General features: G+C 47.2%; 1 protein-coding gene across 2 annotated transcripts in view; it reads left to right on the top strand.

Annotated features, from left to right (window-relative positions):
• The window catches only part of DPYSL2 (dihydropyrimidinase like 2), a 229,384-nt gene extending 210,504 nt beyond the window's left edge, over positions 1 to 18,880 (top strand). For both annotated transcript variants that reach the window (XM_063931845.1, XM_063931846.1), the window contains exons 11-14: positions 12,770 to 12,940; positions 13,042 to 13,221; positions 14,812 to 14,977; positions 17,161 to 18,880. In XM_063931845.1, the coding sequence (XP_063787915.1) occupies positions 12,770 to 12,940; positions 13,042 to 13,221; positions 14,812 to 14,977; positions 17,161 to 17,252 (609 nt within the window). In that variant the 3' untranslated portion in view covers positions 17,253 to 18,880. The remainder of the gene's footprint in view (positions 1 to 12,769; positions 12,941 to 13,041; positions 13,222 to 14,811; positions 14,978 to 17,160) is intronic.
• Positions 18,881 to 19,637: the final 757 nt, after the last annotated feature.

Below are 19,637 nucleotides of genomic sequence, written 5' to 3'. Positions count from 1 at the left end.
GAAAATTATGGGCGGTATACCCTTTCCCGCCAGAAGTTAGGGCGCGTTGGGAAACACCCCTTAAGGTGGATAAGGCGCTCACACGCTTATCAAAACAAGTGGCGGTACCGTCTATAGATAGGGCCGTCCTCAAGGACCAGCTGACAAGGCTGGAAAATATAATAAAAAGTATATACACACATACTGGTGTTATACTGCGGCCAGCGATCGCCTCAGCCTGGATGTGCAGAGCTAGGGTGGCTTGGTTGGATTCCCTGACTAAAAATATTGATACCCTTGACAGGGACAGTATTTTATTGACTATAGAGCATTTCTATATATGCGAGATGCACAGAGGGATATTTGCACTCTGGCATCATGAATAAACGCGATGTCCATAACTGCCAGAAGATGTTATGGACACGACAGTGGTCAGGTGATGCAGATTCCAAACGGCACAGTATGGCCGTATAAAGGAAGAGGACTTGTTTGGGGTCGGTCCATCGGACCTGGTGGTCACGGCAACTGCTGGAAAATCCACCGTTTTTTACCCTAAGTCACATCTCTGCAGAAAAAGACACCGTCTTTTCAGCTTCAGTCCTCTCGTCCCTATAAGATCATATCTGCCCAGGGATAGAGGAAAGGGAAGAAGACTGCAACAGGCAGCCTATTCCCAGGAACAGAAGCGTTCCACCGCGTCTGACAAGTTCTCAGCATGGCGCTGAGACCGTACAGGACCCCTGGATCCTACAAGTAGTATCCCGGGGGTACAGATGGGAATGTCGAGACGTTTCCCCTTCGCAGGCTCCTGAAGTCTGCTTTACCAAGTCTCCCTCCGACAATGAGGTAGTATGGAAAAAAATTCACAAGCTGTGTTCCCAGCAGGTGACAATTAAATTACCCCTCCTACTACAGAAAAGGGGTATTATTCCACACTATATTGTGGTACTGAAGCCAGAAGGCTAGGTGAGACTTATTCTAAAAAAAAAAAAACACTTACAAAGGTTCAAATTAAGATGAAGTCACTCAGAGCAGTGATAACGAACCAGGAAGAAGGGGACTATATAGTGTCCCGGGACATCAGGGATGCTTACCTCTATGTCCCAAATTTGCCCTTCTCACTAAGGGTACCTCAGGTTCGTGGTGCAGAACTGTCACTATCAGTTTCAGACGCTGCCGTTTGGATTGTCCACGGCACCCCGGGGTCTTTACCAAGGTAATGGCCGAATTGATGATTCTTCTTCAAAGAAAAGGCGTCTTAATTATCCCTTACTTGGACGATCTCCTGATAGGGGCATAGTCCAGGGAACAGTTGGAGGTCGGAGTAGCACTATCTCGGATACTGCTACAATCAGCACGGGTGGATTCTAAATATTCCAAAATCGCAGCTGATCCCGACGACACGTCTGCTGTGCCTAGGGATGATTCTGGACACAGTCCAGAAAAAGGTGTTTCTCCCGGAAGAGAAAGCCAGGGAGTTATCCGAGCAAGTCAGGAACCTCCTAAAAACAGTGCATCATTGCACAAGGGTCCTGGTAAAAATGGTGGCTTCCTACGAAGCAATTCCATTCGGCAGATTTCACGTAAGAACTTTTCAGTGGGATCTGCTGGACAAATGGTCCGGATCGCATCTTCAGATGCATCAGCGGATAACCCAATATCCAAGGACAAGGGTGTCTCTCCTGTGGTGGTTATAGAGTGCTCATCTTCTAGAGGGCCGCAGATTCGGCATTCAGGATTGGATGCTGGTAACCACGGAGCCCAGCCTGAGAGGCTGGGGAGCAGTCACACAAGGGAAAATTTCCAGGGAGTGTGATCAAGTATGGAGACTTTTCTCCACATAAATATACTGGAGCTAAGGGTAAATTTATAATGCTCTAAGCTTAGCAAGACCTCTGCTTCAAGGTCAGCCGGTATTGATCCAGTGGGAAAAACATCACGGCAGTCGCCCACGTAAACAGACAGGGCGACACAAGAAGCAGGAGGGCAATGGCAGAAACTGCAAGGACTTTTCGCTGGGCGGAAAATCATGTGATAACACTGTCAGCAGTTTTTCATCCCGGGAATGGAAACTGGGAAGCAGACTTCCTCAGCACGACCTCCACCCGGGAGAGTGGAAACTTCATTGAGAAGTTTTTTCCACATGATTGTAAACCGTTGGGAAATACCAAAGGTGGACATGATGGCGTCCCGTCTGAACAAAAAACGGGACAGGTATTGCGCCAGGTCAAGGGACCCTCAGGCAATAGATGTGGACGTTCTGGTAACACCGTGGGTGTACCAGTCGGTGTATGTGTTCCCTCCTCTGCTTCTCATACCTAAGGTGCTGAGAATTATAAGACGTAGAGGAGTAAGAACTATACTCATGGCTCCGGATTGGCCAAAAAGGACTTGGTACCCGGAACTTCAAGAGATGCTTACAGAGGTCTTATGGCCTCTGCCGCTAAGAAGGGACTTGCTTCAGCAAGTACCATGTCTGTTCCAAGACTTACCGCAGCTGCGTTTGTCGGCATGGCGATGGAAAGCCGGATCCTAAGGGAAAAAAGGCATTCCGGAAGAGGTCATTCCTACCCTGGTCAAAGCCAGAAAGGAGGTGACCGCACAACATTATCACCACGTGTGGCGAAAATTTGTTGCGTGGTGTGAGGCCAGGAAGGCCCCACAAAGAAATTTCAACTCGGTCGTTTCCTGCATTTCCTGCAAACAGGAGTGTCTATGGGCCTCAAATTGGGGTCCATTAAGGTTCAAATTCGGCCCTGTAAATTTTCTTCCAGAAAGAATTGGCTTCAGTTCCTGAAGTCCAGAAGTTTGTCAAGGGAGTATTGCATATACAAACCCCTTTTTTTTTGTGCCTCCAGTGGCACTGTGGGATCTCAACGTAGTTCTGGGATTTCTCAAATCACATTGGTTTAAAACCAGTCAAATATGTGGATTTGCAGCATCTCACATAAAAAGTGACCATGCTCTTGGCCCTGGCCTGGACCAGGCGAGTGTCAAATTGGTGGTTTTTTCTCAAAAAAGCCCATATCTGTTTGTCCATTCGGACAGGGCAGAGCTGCGGACTCGTCCCCAGTTCTCTCCCTAAGGTGGTGTCAGTGTTTCACCTGAACCAGCTTATTGTGGTGCCTTGCCCCTACTAGGGACTTGGAGGACTCCAAGTTGCTAGAAGTTGTCAGGGCCCTGAAAATATATTCCAGGACAGCTGGAGTCAGAAAATCTGACTCGCTGTTTATACTGTATGCACCCAACAAGTTGGGTGCGCCTGCTTCTAAGCAGTCGATTGCTCGTTGGATTTGTAACACAATTCAACTTGCACATTCTGAGGCAGGCCTGCCACAGTCTAAATCGGTTAAGGCCCATTCCACAAGGAAGGTGGGCTCATCTTGGGCGGCTGCCCGAGAGGTCTCGGCATTACAACTCTGCCGAGCAGCTACGTGGTCAGGGGAGAACACGTTTGTAAAATTCTACAAATTTGATATCCTGGCAAAAGAGGACCTGGAGTTCTCTCATTCGGTGCTGCAGAGTCATCCGCACTCTCCCGCCCGTTTGGGAGCTTTGGTATAATCCCCATGGTCCTTTCAGGAACCCCAGCATCCACTAGGACGATAGAGAAAATAAGAATTTACTTACCGATAATTCTATTTCTCGGAGTCCGTAGTGGATGCTGGGCGCCCATCCCAAGTGCGGTTTATCTGCAATACTTGTACATAGTTACAAAAATCGGGTTATTATTGTTGTGAGCCGTCTTTTCAGAGGCTCCGCTGTTATCATACTGTTAACTGGGTTTAGATCACAAGTTGTACGGTGTGATTGGTGTGGCTGGTATGAGTCTTACCCGGGATTCAAAATTCCTCCCTTATTGTGTACGCTCGTCCGGGCACAGTACCTAACTGGCTTGGAGGAGGGTCATAGGGGGAGGAGCCAGTGCACACCACCTGATCCTAAAGCTTTACTTTTTGTGCCCTGTCTCCTGCGGAGCCGCTATTCCCCATGGTCCTTTCAGGAACCCCAGCATCCACTACGGACTCCGAGAAATAGAATTATCGGTAAGTAAATTCTTATTTTTTTTTATATCATTATCATCCAGTCTATATTAACAGCAGACGCAGTACGGTAGTCCACGGCTGTAGCTACCTCTGTGTCGGCAGTCGCTCGTCCATCCATAATTGTATACCACCTACCTGTGGTGTTTTTTTTTTCTATCTTCTTGATACTAGTAGCTTACTTTAGGAGTCTGCAGTGCTGACAGTGTCCAGCAGGTCCGTCATTATATAATATATACCTGTCCGGCTGCAGTAGTGATATATATATATTTTTTATATCATTATCATCCAGTCTATATTAGCAGCAGACGCAGTACGGTAGTCCACGGCTGTAGCTACCTCTGTGTCGGCAGTCGCTCGTCCATCCATAATTGTATACCACCTACCTGTGGTGTTTTTTTTTTTTTTCTATCTTCTTGATACTAGTAGCTTACTTTAGGAGTCTGCAGTGCTGACAGTGTCCAGCAGGTCCGTCATTATATAATATATACCTGTCCGGCTGCAGTAGTGATATATATATATTTTTTTATCATTATCATCCAGTCTATATTAGCAGCAGACGCAGTACGGTAGTCCACGGCTGTAGCTACCTCTGTGTCGGCAGTCGCTCGTCCATCCATAAGTATACTAGTATCCATCCATCTCCATTGTTTACCTGAGGTGCCTTTTAGTTGTGCCTATTAAAATATGGAGAACAAAAATGTTGAGGTTCCAAAAATAGGGAAAGATCAAGATCGACTTCCACCTCGTGCTGAAGCTCCTGCCACTAGTCATGGCCGAGACGATGAAATGCCAGCAACGTCGTCTGCCAAGGCCGATGCCCAATGTCATAGTACAGAGCATGTAAAATCCAAAACACCAAATATCAGTAAAAAAAGGACTCAAAAATCTAAAATAAAATTGTCGGAGGAGAAGCGTAAACTTGCCAATATGCCATTTACCACACGGAGTGGCAAGGAACGGCTGAGGCCCTGGCCTATGTTCATGGCTAGTGGTTCAGCTTCACATGAGGATGGAAGCACTCAGCCTCTCGCTAGAAAAATGAAAAGACTCAAGCTGGCAAAAGCACAGCAAAGAACTGTGCGTTCTTCGAAATCACAAATCCACAAGGAGAGTCCAATTGTGTCGTTTGCGATGCCTGACCTTCCTAACACTGGACGTGAAGAGCATGCGCCTTCCACCATTTGCACGCCCCCTGCAAGTGCTGGAAGGAGCACCCGCAGTCCAGTTCCTGATAGTCAGATTGAAGATGTCAGTGTTGAAGTACACCAGGATGAGGAGGATATGGGTGTTGCTGGCGCTGGGGAGGAAATTGACCAGGAGGATTCTGATGGTGAGGTGGTTTGTTTAAGTCAGGCACCCGGGGAGACACCTGTTGTCCGTGGGAGGAATAGGGCCATTGACATGCCTGGTGAAAATACCAAAAAAATCAGCTCTTCGGTGTGGAAGTATTTCAACAGAAATGCGGACAACATTTGTCAAGCCGTGTGTTGCCTTTGTCAAGCTGTAATAAGTAGGGGTAAGGACGTTAACCACCTCGGAACATCCTCCCTTATACGTCACCTGCAGCGCATTCATCATAAGTCAGTGACAAGTTCAAAAACTTTGGGCGACAGCGGAAGCAGTCCACTGACCAGTAAATCCCTTCCTCTTGTAACCAAGCTCACGCAAACCACCCCACCAACTCCCTCAGTGTCAATTTCCTCCTTCCCCAGGAATGCCAATAGTCCTGCAGGCCATGTCACTGGCAATTCTGACGAGTCCTCTCCTGCCTGGGATTCCTCCGATGCATCCTTGCGTGTAACGCCTACTGCTGCTGGCGCTGCTGTTGTTGCTGCTGGGAGTCGATGGTCATCCCAGAGGGGAAGTCGTACTCGTAAGACCACTTTTACTACTTCCACCAAGCAATTGACTGTCCAACAGTCCTTTGCGAGGAAGATGAAATATCACAGCAGTCATCCTGCTGCAAAGCGGATAACTGAGGCCTTGGCATCCTGGGCGGTGAGAAACGTGGTTCCGGTATCCATCATTACTGCAGAGCCAACTAGAGACTTGTTGGAGGTACTGTGTCCCCGGTACCAAATACCATCTAGGTTCCATTTCTCTAGGCAGGCGATACCGAAAATGTACACAGACCTCAGAAAAAGACTCACCAGTGTCCTAAAAAATGCAGTTGTACCCAATGTCCACTTAACCACGGACATGTGGACAAGTGGAGCAGGGCAGGCTCAGGACTATATGACTGTGACAGCCCACTGGGTAGATGTATGGACTCCCGCGGCAAGAACAGCAGCGGCGGCACCAGTAGCAGCATCTCGCAAACGCCAACTCTTTCCTAGGCAGGCTACGCTTTGTATCACCGCTTTCCAGAATACGCACACAGCTAAAAACCTCTTACGGCAACTGAGGAAGATCATCGCAGAATGGCTTACCCCAATTGGACTCTCCTGTGGATTTGTGGCATCGGACAACGCCAGCAATATTGTGTGTGCATTAAATCTGGGCAAATTCCAGCACGTCCCATGTTTTGCACATACCTTGAATTTGGTGGTGCAGAATTATTTAAAAAACGAGAGGGGCGTGCAAGAGATACTGTCGGTGGCCAGAAGAATTGCGGGCCACTTTCGGCGTACAGGCACCACGTACAGAAGACTGGAGCACCACCAAAAACGCCTGAACCTGCCCTGCCATCATCTGAAGCAAGAAGTGGTAACGAGGTGGAATTCAACCCTCTATATGCTTCAGAGGTTGGAGGAGCAGCAAAAGGCCATTCAAGCCTATACAACTGAGCACGATATAGGAGGTGGAATGCACCTGTCTCAAGCGCAGTGGAGAATGATTTCAACGTTGTGCAAGGTTCTGCAACCTTTTGAACTTGCCACACGTGAAGTCAGTTCAGACACTGCCAGCCTGAGTCAGGTCATTCCCCTCATCAGGCTTTTGCAGAAGAAGCTTGAGACATTGAAGGAGGAGCTAACACAGAGCGATTCCGCTAGGCATGTGGGACTTGTGGATGGAGCCCTTAATTCGCTTAACAAGGATTCACGGGTGGTCAATCTGTTGAAATCAGAGCACTACATTTTGGCCACCGTGCTCGATCCTAGATTTAAAACCTACCTTGGATCTCTCTTTCCGGCAGACACAAGTCTGCTGGGGTTCAAAGAACTGCTGGTGACAAAATTGTCAAGTCAAGCGGAACGCGACCTGTCAACATCTCCTCCTTCACATTCTCCCGCAACTGGGGGTGCAAGGAAAAGGCTCAGAATTCCGAGCCCACCCGCTGGCGGTGATGCAGGGCAGTCTGGAGCGACTGCTGATGCTGACATCTGGTCCGGACTGAAGGACCTGACAACGATTACGGACATGTCGTCTACTGTCACTGCATATGATTCTCTCCCCATTGAAAGAATGGTGGAGGATTATATGAGTGACCGCATCCAAGTAGGCACGTCAGACAGTCCGTACTTATACTGGCAGGAAAAAGAGGCAATTTGGAGGCCCTTGCACAAACTGGCTTTATTCTACCTAAGTTGCCCTCCCACAAGTGTGTACTCCGAAAGAGTGTTTAGTGCCGCCGCTCACCTTGTCAGCAATCGGCGTACGAGGTTACATCCAGAAAATGTGGAGAAGATGATGTTCATTAAAATGAATTATAATCAATTCCTCCGTGGAGACATTGACCAGCAGCAATTGCCTCCACAAAGTACACAGGGAGCTGAGATGGTGGATTCCAGTGGGGACGAATTGATAATCTGTGAGGAGGGGGATGTACACGGTGATATATCGGAGGATGATGATGAGGTGGACATCTTGCCTCTGTAGAGCCAGTTTGTGCAAGGAGAGATTAATTGCTTCTTTTTTGGTGGGGGTCCAAACCAACCCGTCATTTCAGTCACAGTCGTGTGGCAGACCCTGTCACTGAAATGATGGGTTGGTTAAAGTGTGCATGTCCTGTTTATACAACATAAGGGTGGGTGGGAGGGCCCAAGGACAATTCCATCTTGCACCTCTTTTTTCTTTCATTTTTCTTTGCGTCATGTGCTGTTTGGGGGGTGTTTTTTGGAAGGGACATCCTGCGTGACACTGCAGTGCCACTCCTAGATGGGCCAGGTGTTTGTGTCGGCCACTTGGGTCGCTTATCTTACTCACACAGCTACCTCATTGCGCCTCTTTTTTTCTTTGCGTCATGTGCTGTTTGTGGGGTGTTTTTTGGAAGGGCCATCCTGCGTGACACTGCAGTGCCACTCCTAGATGGGCCAGGTGTTTGTGTCGGCCACTTGGGTCGCTGAGCTTAGTCATCCAGCGACCTCGGTGCAAATTTTAGGACTAAAAATAATATTGTGAGGTGTGAGGTGTTCAGAATAGACTGAAAATGAGTGGAAATAATGGTTATTGAGGTTAATAATACTTTGGGATCAAAATGACCCCCAAATTCTATGATTTAAGCTGTTTTTTTAGGGTTTTTTGAGAAAAAAAAAACGAATCCAAAACACACCCGAATCCGACAAAAAAAATTCGGTGAGGTTTTGCCAAAACGCGTTCGAACCCAAAACACGGCCGCGGAACCGAACCCAAAACCAAAACACAAAACCCGAAAAATTTCCGGTGCTCATCACTAGTTGTGGTACCGAAACGGTTCGGTGAGACCCATCTTGAAATTAAAATACTTAAACTTTTATATCAGAAGATTCAAGTTCAAGATGGAATTGCTCAGGGCGGTTATTACGAGCCTGGACGAGGGGGATTACAGGGTCTCCCTGGACATCAAGGATGCGTACCTGCATGTCCCCATTTACCCCCCTCACCAGGAGTACCTCAGATATGTGGTACAGGACTGTCACTATCAGTTCCAGACGCAGCCGTTGGAGTTGTCCACGGCACCGAAGGTCTTTACCTAGGTAATGGCCGAAGTGACGATACTCCTTCGCAAGAAGAAAGTTTTTATTTTCCCGTACTTGGACGATCTCCTGATAAAGGCGAGGTCCAAAGAACAGTTGGTAGTGGGGGTAGCAGAAGTGCTACAACAGCACAACTGGATTCTCAATATTCCAAAGTCACAGCTGGTCCCGACGACACGTCTTCTGTTCCTGGGAATGTTTCTGAACGCAGACCAGAAAAGAGTGTTTCTTCCAGTGGAAAAAGCCGAGGAGTTGTCATCTCTAGTCAGAGACATCCTAAAACCAGGACAGGTGTCGGTACATCAATGCACACGAGTCCTGGGAAAAATGGTAGCTTCGTACGAAGCATAATTCCATTCGGAAGACTCCACGCAAGGACGTTCCAGTGGGACCTGTGGGACTAATGGTCCGGGTCCCATCTACAGATACAACAGCGGATAACCCTGTCAGCAAGAAACAGGGTGTAGCTGCTGTGGTGGCTGCAGAGGGCTCATCTACTAGAGGGCCGCAGATTCGGAATACAGGACTGGGTCCTGGTGACCACGGATGCCAGCCTTCGGGGCTGGGGTGCAGTCACACAGGGAAGAAATTTCCAAGGAGATTTCGCTTCACATAAATATTCTGCAGCTAAGGGCCATTTACAATACCCTAAGCCAAGCAAGGCCCCTGCTTCAGAACCAGCCGGTACTGATCCAATCAGACGACATCACGGCGGTCGCCCATGTAAACAGACAGGGCGGCACAAGAAGCAGGATGGCGATGGCAGAAGCCACAAGGATTCTCCGATGGGCGACCTACACCCAGGAGAATGGGGACTTCATCCAGAAGTTTTCCAAATGCGGGTAAACCGTTGGGAATGACCACGGGTGGACATGATGGCGTCCCGCCTCAACAAGAAGTTGAAAAGATATGGCGCCAGGTCAAGGGACCCTCAGGCGATCGCTGGGGACGCTCTAGTGACACCATGGGTGTACCAGTCGGTTTATGTGTCTCCTCCTCTACCTCTCATACCAAAGGTACTGAGAATAATAAGAAGGCGAGGAGTGAAAACCATACTCGGGGTTCCGGATTGGCCATGAAGAGCTTGGTACCCGGAACTTCAAGAGATGCTGGCAGAGGACCCTTGGCCTCTGCCGCTCAGACAAGACCTGCTGCAGCAGGGACCCTGTCTGTTCCAAGACTTACCGCGGCTGCGTTTGACGGCATGGCGGTAGAACACCGGATCCTAAAGGAAAAGGGTATTCCGAAGGAAGTCATCCCTACCCTGATCATAGCCAGGAAGGATGTCACCGCAAGACATTATCGCCGCGTTTGGCGAAGATTTGTTGCTTGGTGGGAGGCCATGAAGGCCCCGACGGAGGAATTTCAACTATGTCGATTCCTGCACTTCCTGTAAGCAGGGGTGACGTTTGGGCCTCAAATTGGGGTCCATCAAGGTCCAGATTTCGGCTCTGTCGAATTTCTTCCAGAAAGAACTGGCTTCACTGCCTGAAGTTCAGACTTTGGTTAAAGGAGTACTACATATTCAGCCTCCTTTTTGTGCCTCCTGTGGCACTTTTTGGATCTCAACGTGGTGTTGGATTTCCTAAAGTCGCATGGGTAGAGCCACTTAAAACCATGGAGCTAAAGTATCTCCCGTGGAAAGTGGTCATGCTGTTGGCCTTGGCCTTGGCCAGGCGTGTGTCAGAACTGGCGGCTTTGTCATGTAAAAGGCCTTATCTGATTTTCTATATGGATAGGGCAGAGTTGAGGACTCGTCCTCAGTTTCTCCCGAAGGTGGTCTCAGGTTTTCACTTGAACCAACCTATTGTGGTGCCTGCGGCTACTGGGGACTTGGAGGATTCCAAGTTGCTGGACGTAGTCAGGGCCCTGAAAATTTTATTTTTCCAGGACGGCTGGAGTCAGGAAAACTGACTCGCTGTTTATCCTGATGGCACCCAACAAGCTGGGTGCTCCTGCTTCTAAGCAGTCTATTGCGCGCTGGATTTGTAGCACTATTCAGCTGGCGCATTCTGCGGTAGGATTACCGCAGCCTAAATCAATAAAAGCCCATTCCACAAGGACGGTGGGCTCATCTTGGGCGGCTGCCCGAGGGGTCTCGGCTTTACAACTTTGCCGAGCAGCTACTTGGTCAGGGGCAAACACGTTTGCAAAATTCTATGAATTTGATACCCTGGCTGAGGAGGACCTGGAGTTCTCTCATTCGGTGCTGCAGAGTCATCCGCACTCTCCCGCCCGTTTGGGAGCTTTGGTATAATCCCCATGGTCCTTACGGAGTTCCCAGCATCCACTAGGACGTCAGAGAAAATAAGAATTTACTTACCGATAATTCTATTTCTCATAGTCCGTAGTGGATGCTGGGCGCCCATCCCAAGTGCGGATTGTCTGCAATACTTGTACATAGTTATTGTTAACTAATCGGGTTCTTGTTGTGAGCCATCTATTCAGAGGCTCCTCTGTTATCATGCTGTTAACTGGGTTTCATATCACAAGTTGTACGGTGTGATTCGTGTGGCTGGTATGAGTCTTACCCGGGATTCAAAATCCTTCCTTATTGTGTACGCTCGTCCGGGCACAGTATCCTAACTGAGGCTTGGAGGAGGGTCATAGGGGGAGGAGCCAGTGCACACCAGGTAGTCCTAAAGCTTTCTTTTTTGTGCCCAGTCTCCTGCGGAGCCGCTATTCCCCATGGTCCTTACGGAGTTCCCAGCATCCACTACGGACTACGAGAAATAGAATTATCGGTAAGTAAATTCTTATTTTTACATAGAAGTAGATTTACTCACGCCCGAACGAAGAATTTTCATTGTTGAAGTGATCGGAGTGTGATAGACAGGAAGTGGGTGTTTCTGGGCGGAAACTGACCGTTTTCTGGGAGTGTGCGGAAAAACGCAGGCGTGCCAGGATAAAAAGCGGGAGTGTCTGGAAAAACGGGGGAGTGGCTGGCCGAACGCAGGGCGTGTTTGTGACGTCAAACCAGGAACGAAACGGGCTGAGCTGATCGCAATGGCAGAGTAAGTCTCGAGCTACTCAGAAACTGCTAAGAATTTTCTATTCGCAATTCTGCTAATCTTTCGTTCGCAATTCTGCTATGCTAAGATACACTCCCAGAGGGCGGCGGCCTAGCGTGTGCAATGCTGCTAAAATCTACAAGCGAGCGAACAACTCGGAATAACCCCCATGTGTACACAGTGAGCGATAGCGATTGGGCGTCCCCACCAGATCACTATTGCTATGAAAAATAGACCGTGCGGACAAGTCAATTTCGACTATGTCGCTGGAAAAATTAAAACATCCCCCTATTTAAATGAGTTAGTCAAAATCGCTTGCACACTTAGTCAAAATCGCTGGTAAAGTTAGTCAAAATCTCCTACTGCCAGTTCAAGGTAAATCGCTCATAGTCAAATCGCTCCGTGTGTATGCACCTTTAGGCAGCTTGCGATACAGATTTGATCCTGATGCTCGCTCCCGTGGGGTCGGTATCATAAGGCTAGATAGACTGTGCAGGCAAGTCAGTCTTAACTATCTAGTGTACTCTAATACAAAGTATAGTCAAAACTGGCACTTTGTCAAAATCGTACATAGACAAAATCTCAAGCACAGATAGTCAGAATCTGTACAATCTGTGCTATCTGGGCTCTGGGGGAGTTCAAGTCAAAATCGGACATAGCAAGGATCTCACCGTGTGTACACACCTTTAAACTTAGGGAAAACTTTAATCACACCCCTCGTGTCTCTGTGAATTCAGGCTAGTCTGCAGACCGTAAGCAATAACTAGGCAGTCTCAGAGTGTTGGTGGTGACTGTTCTAGGCTAAAGTGTCATCTCTGTGGCCTCATTGTTTTTCCAGGTTACTGGGAAAATGGATGAAAACCAATTTGTCGCTGTAACCAGCACCAACGCTGCCAAAATTTTCAACTTGTATCCTCGAAAGGGACGCATCGCAGTAGGATCTGATGCTGATCTGGTGATATGGGACCCGGACAGTGTAAAGACAATCTCAGCCAAGACGCACAACAGTGTAAGATCTGTGGTCTGTGTGAAGAGAAGAGGAAAGTACTATTAGCAGCTCTTGAGCAGTTCTTACTCACCAGTGTTTTTGATTGATCTCTTTCGTTTCAGTCTGTGGAGTATAATATTTTTGAAGGCATGGATTGCCGTGGGAACCCCCTAGTGGTGATAAGCCAGGGGAAGATTGTATTTGAAGATGGCACTCTCCACGTCACTGAGGGGTCAGGACGATACATTCCCAGGAAGCCATTCCCAGATTACGTGTACAAAAGGATCAAGGCGCGAAGCAGGGTGAGATTTAAGGTTTTTAAAGATCAGAAGCTGCCCAGCATTGAAATCTTACATCTGTCATTATAGATATAAAATGAAATGATAACATTGCGTTATGTCAGGGAGTGAGGTTAAAGCTAGAGGGAGCTGGGCTCCAATCTGAACTTGTGCAGAACTGGAAGACAAGGAGGAATATGCAAACAAAAGGAGGAATAGGTGTAACTAGATAAATATAGTCAGCTGGATACACAAATGGGTGATACATTTCTGGCGGGGAGTAATTGAGGACGTACAAGCACTGAACTGGCAAATATTTTTACATAAGATTCTCTGCAAAATGTTCTTTTTTTTTTTTGTGTTAGGTAAATAATATCTATTTAAAAGAAGACATCAGTAGCATTATCTTCCCAGCCCTGTGACATTTTCCAATTACTCTTTTAGATTCACTTGTAACACCCCCCATACTGTTCATGTCCCCAACATTATTCTCAGTCTTGTTGCACCCCACCCTAGGGCTATAGATCCGTATTGGACATTATCCCCACCCACCCCAGTGGTCTTAGAGCCCCCAATTTGATCAAGCTCCTCTCCCCCTCCCATATATGCAGAGAACAGTGGAACAAGTGATACGTAGCCCAGAGGAGACAGATCTGTCCCCTTTAGACTCGGTGGGGTTGATGGCGACATTCTCCTCCTCTGTGCACGCTGCAGAGATCAACAATACAGTGCTCAGATAAGGAAACTGCAGTTCACTTACAAGCACTTTTAAAGTAGTTGTTGGTTAGGTTCAGGCTGCGGGTGGAGGGTAAGGGTTAGGTTGCGCCTCGGGAGGGTTAGGGTGTGGGGAGGGGGGGTGTTAAGGTTAGGCATCCCCCACCAATAGTTAGGGATAGGCTACGGGCCGGGAGGGTTAAGTTTAGGCAGCGGGGACGGGAGGCTAGGCGTAGGCACTTACGTGGGGAAGATTAGGGTTAGGCACTAAGGGGGAGGTTAGGGTTAGGAAGCGGGTAGGGGAGAGGGTATAGCATCGCTTACCCACCCCTGTCGACTTCTTTGCAGTCGGGATCCCGATGTTGAAATTTCGAATGTCGGGATCCCGGCCGCTGCCTTTCCATACTGAACCCGATATGGGCACGTAAGGAAAAAGCATTTGCCTGTATTCACATCCCATGCAACCACGCAAGTGGATAATAGGTTCTAGATAAGACTCCTTAGTAGATAATAGGCTCTAGATTAGACTCCTTAGTAGATAATAGGTTCTAGATTAGACTCCTTAGTAGATAATAGGCTCTAGATTAGACTCCTTAGTAGATAATAGGCTCTAGATTAGACTCCTTAGTAGACACTAGGTTCTAGATTAGACTTCTTAGTGGATAATAGGTTCTAGATTAGACTCCTTAGTAGATAATAGGTTCTAGATTAGACTCCTTAGTAGATAATAGGCTCTAGATTAGACTCCTTAGTAGATAATAGGTTCTAGATTAGACTCCTTAGTAGATAATAGGCTATAGATTAGACTCCTTAGTATGGCATTTATGACTTTGCAGATCTTATTTTTTCAGGATTTCTCAAATAGTTTGTGTCAGTGAGAATGTTACTTTATCCCTGTAGCTTGCTGAGCTGCGAGGGGTCCCTCGTGGACTGTACGATGGACCTGTCTGTGAAGTCTCTGTGACGCCAAAAGCAGTCACACCCGCATCCTCTGCCAAGACATCACCTGCCAAACAGCCGGCGCAGCCCATACGGAACCTGCACCAGTCTGGATTCAGCCTGTCAGGTGAGTTGTTGTCTGCTGACTGCTGGGCACGGCCGCTGATTCCAGTGTTGCGTTACAGGAGCTTGGGGTATGCATCGCTGTCTGAAGGCAGTCTAGCAGCTGGCCATTAACCTCTGTGTACTAGGCTAGCTGGAAAATGACGAATTCTTCTGATTCTACTTCTATGTTACTTAACTCTCTTCATTTGCTCTATTTTTTTAAATAAATAATTTGAATAATTTTTTGTTAGAGAAAAAAATGCATTATTATGTATATATAATTCTGTGACGAGGGCCCTACTCATTAGCATTGTTATTGTCTATATAGTCCTAAATAACAGTATACGTATTATTTCTCCTTGTCTCTGAAGACCCATTGGCCACTGCTGCCCTTGCCCATGTCCTAGTACAGAGCTCATCACTGGCTGGAAGTAGCTGTGGAAGTGTTTTGTCTGCTTACTCTATTAGCTTCCTCCCCTCCTCCTCCTCCTCCTCCTCCCACTAGCGTCCTGCTCTGTCATTATAACGGCTTGGGTAGGGGATGCCGGCGGTCTGAAGACCGACAGCACCATCCCGACGCACAGAATCCTGACATCTTCTAGGTAAGTATTCTAACCCTCTTCCCCATCCCCCCTAACCCTAACTCACCCTACCTGCAGCCAAACCCTAACCCTCCCACCCCGCAGCCTCACCCTAACTCCCTCATTAGTGCCTAACCCTAATCCCTGCCCCCCACAGCCTAACTGTACCCACTTAGTGCCCAACTCCCCCTTTTCAGTGCTTAAGCCTCCCCCTCACAGCCTGATCCTAAACTTCCATCCCCCTGTAGCCTAACCCTAACTTTCCCTATACTGCCTAAACCTAGAGCCCCCAACCCCCCTCCTCCCCCCAACTCCTTCCAGCAGCCTAAAGGTGGGTACACACTGGTAGACATATCTGCCGATCAATTGATCGGCAGATATATCTATGGACGGATCGGGCAGTGTGTTGAGCATACACACTGCCCGATCCGTCGGGGACTGACGTCATGAACTGGCAGGGGGTGTACACACGCTGCCGCAGCATGTGTATGGGCGGTCAGCCGTCCGCCTGTACACACAAAGCGACACACCAATATATATTTAGATGTATTGGCCGTCGGCGGTGCTGCTGGGCCGACACGATACGTCTGTGAACGACGGAGTTCACAGACGTATCGGCCATACACACTGCCCGACGGACCCGCGATATATCGGCCGTTCAAGAGAACGGACGATATATCGGCCAGTGTGTACCCACCTTAACTCTAACCAACCCCAGCATACTTACGCTCGGAATGCCAACAGTCAGGATTCTGTGAGCGGTGTCTGAGTACTGCCACCGGTCTTCTGACCAGTGTAGGGATTCCGCCTTTTGGTATACCGAATGCCGGTATTCTGACCGTATCCCCCGATAATAATATGGTGCTCTCAGGCATTTATGCACAGCTATATCCAGCTAACCCTTGAATGGGAACCCTGAAGCCAGGTGATCATTTCAGCTTCACCTGCGTCAGCACAACAGAGTGCAGCATAAGTGATCTGTGTTACTGGTACAGGGTAAAAGTCTTTTCCTAGCAGGATTTCTCAGTGGAAGAGGCAGGAGTGAGTCAGTTGTTAGGAGTTTTGTGAGCATTCTTTAATTAATAATACCTATATGTCACTATTTAATTTACCTATACATTTTACTACTTAATTATACCTATATGTCACTGCTCAATTATACCCATGCCTATTGTTTTCACCTTGTCCATTTTTACAGCTTTTTCTGCTAGTACCAAACTAATCACTTGTCTCCATTTCCATTCTGGCTTATCACAGCCTTTCCTACCAAACGAATGGAATCACAGATCTAGTAGGGACTATAGTATGGTCAGAGTTTACAAAAGTGGTGATTTAAAGCAGCAATTTTAGGGGTCTATTCATGAAGCAGTGAAAAGAGTGGAGAAGTGACCCAGTGGAGAAGTTGCCCATGGCAACCAATCAGCTGCTCTGTATAATTTGAAAGTATGCAATTATAAATGTTACTTCAATGCTGATTGGTTGCCATGGGCAACTTCTCCACTGGCTCACTTCTTCACTCTTTCACTGCTTCATACATTTACCCACTAGTCTGGAACATAATTGTTCTTCCTACCCTGCACCTGGTTATGTTAGCTGTTTCTCACACAATGTTTTGTTCTTTCAGGAGCACAGGTGGATGACAATGTACCTCGTCGCACTACTCAGCGCATTGTGGCGCCCCCCGGTGGCCGTGCCAACATCACCAGCCTAGGCTAAACCCAAACTAACTCTCCTGCCCCAAGATTTTGTTCCTTTTCCAAGGTGAATTATACTGAAAGATTTACCAGTTCCTGGCATTTTTTTATAATCTTGGGGGCAGTGACTTTTTTAGGAGCAGAAACCAATGGTCTAGGAGACAAGCAGTATGACATCGTACCTACATCATAAATATACATACATGTATAGGATATTTGTAGTGTGTTAATTACAGGTATCACTTTGTATGTTTGCATGTGTGTAGATAAGTATGTGTATTAATGCTGCAATCCCATGTAGAAATTATGTTTATTGTTTTGTTTTTATTATATAATTCACTCTGGTCACGTCACCTGGAGGTGTTTTTTCTTAGTGTTTTTCTGCAAGCTGCTATTAATAATTTACAGTTTTTGAAGTGTCATGTAGTTACCATGACAACCACAGTCACATTAAATATCATAATGACCAGTGAAAGGCTTTGGGGCCCCCCTCTGGCATGCCAGTTCATGGCACAATACACAGTCCTCACTTCCTGGTCACATGACTAATGAGGAACTTACTGACTGATTGGCTCTGACTCAGAAATCGGGGTAGGTACACTCTGCTCATGAATGAGCTTCCAGAGCTGAAACCAAATGCTACCAGCTAACAGACACTTTCTTGAATGGCAACCATGCCAGTCTTCCCCAGAGAACGCTTTTTGCAACGGTAGGGCTGAGGTCTTCTAGGATGACGTCCTGAAAAAATTACTTTAAGCTTCATGTTGCTTCTTGTTACAAAGGTACAAAACTTGCTGTGGGATTGCAGCTTTAATATATTAATATACACACATTTTCTCCTGGACTTTATTGGGTTGAGTTAGAGCCCCACAAGATCCATCTTTCCTAGTGCCCATTTACCACCTTTATAAATCTGTACCCCGTTTTGATGCCCCCAGTGTTCTTTTGTGATGAAGTGAAGGTCACTATGTAGAAACATCTCAGTCTTGCCAGATAAGGGATATAAATTCACGTTATGGGATTAGGAATATACATCTCTATGAGAAAACACATCCGTTCTTAGAAGAAGACATGTTTTGAACTGATGATGTCTACTAGGTAATGAGGTGAATACAGATCACCAACCGTTGGTGGCGATCCCGGTAACAAAATGTGAGTGCAGGTAAATGACTCTCTCTGCTCTCTGAATCTTTTTACATACTAACCATAGAAATGATACGGTAAACATTAGTTTGGTTACACTGTATCAGAAAATCTGCCTCGTTTCACAGTCTTATTACTTCGTTGACCATTTAAAACTAATACAGTCTAGATAGACCTCAGCCTAAGACTAATCAGTTAGATCAAAGACGTCCTGGGTGGAAACGCCAGAAGCTTCAGGTTTATGTGGGTATATAGTGTATAGGGCACCATGGTTCTGACCATGCAGGGTGGATGTTCCATATCAACCAGTTATTAACCCATTGTGGGATTTGTGGTTGTGTTTCTGAGTGCAGGAGATGTTGTGCTAATGCTAATTAATGTGTCTAGAATGCAATTGTGCTCTCTCCGATGTCTTAAATAGCAAAGAGCTAAGTCTTGTGTCTTTCCCTGTAAACACTGTGTTCTGATTTCTTATCACAGAATCCACTAATAAAATGTTGTGCTTTCTCGCTGTGTCCTGTATGTTATTTTCCCCCCTGAGGATGGGTGCGAGCAGCACGGAAACGCACAGACTGTCCTATGAACTTGCATATCTTTCGGATCATAGATTAATAAAAAGTGACACTACACAATAATACAGTAGATCTACAACAAAGAAAAGGGCTGAGCACTTATAGAAAACATTTCTGTAACAAGTTGAGGATTAAAGGCCCCCACACACGGCACGATATAGCTGCTGATCGAACGAATTGGAACAATATAGCAGCTATGTCGTTCCGTGTGTGGGCATGATGTCGTCAATTACGCGCACCCGTGGGGTCGTCCGCCCGCATCGCTGATCTTTCAGTGATGCAGGCGGACGATCCCATGCAGCGCTCTGCGGAGGAGGTCCAGCATAGCGGGAGGGCGGGCCACTGGATCACCTCGTGTGTGGGGACCACCCGATATGTCGGCCCCCAGAGGCTCCGTTACATCGGCCGCACGCGTCGCTTCGTGTGTGTCCACCTTAAGAGTCGATCAGCTGTGCTCCTAAAAAACCTTGTTATGAAAATTAAGCTAGTCTTACTAGATGGGTTCCAATGTATAGGTAGACATTTAAAAGATATAGTCATTAGGACGACACCATATGGTCGACAGGGTCAAAAGGTCAACACTTTTTTAGGTTTTTTTTCATGCTTTTACAAATTTTGCCTCATTTACTATCCATGTCACAACATACTACCTTTAGTAACCTTGTGGCGACCCAAAGCGTGGTGAACAAAGC

Source organism: Pseudophryne corroboree, chromosome 6 (genome assembly GCF_028390025.1).
Source record: "Pseudophryne corroboree isolate aPseCor3 chromosome 6, aPseCor3.hap2, whole genome shotgun sequence".
Classification (NCBI taxonomy): Eukaryota; Metazoa; Chordata; class Amphibia; order Anura; family Myobatrachidae; genus Pseudophryne; species Pseudophryne corroboree.
The sequence above is the reverse complement of the archived record's forward strand: the minus strand, read 5'-3'. Positions and strand labels throughout refer to the sequence as shown.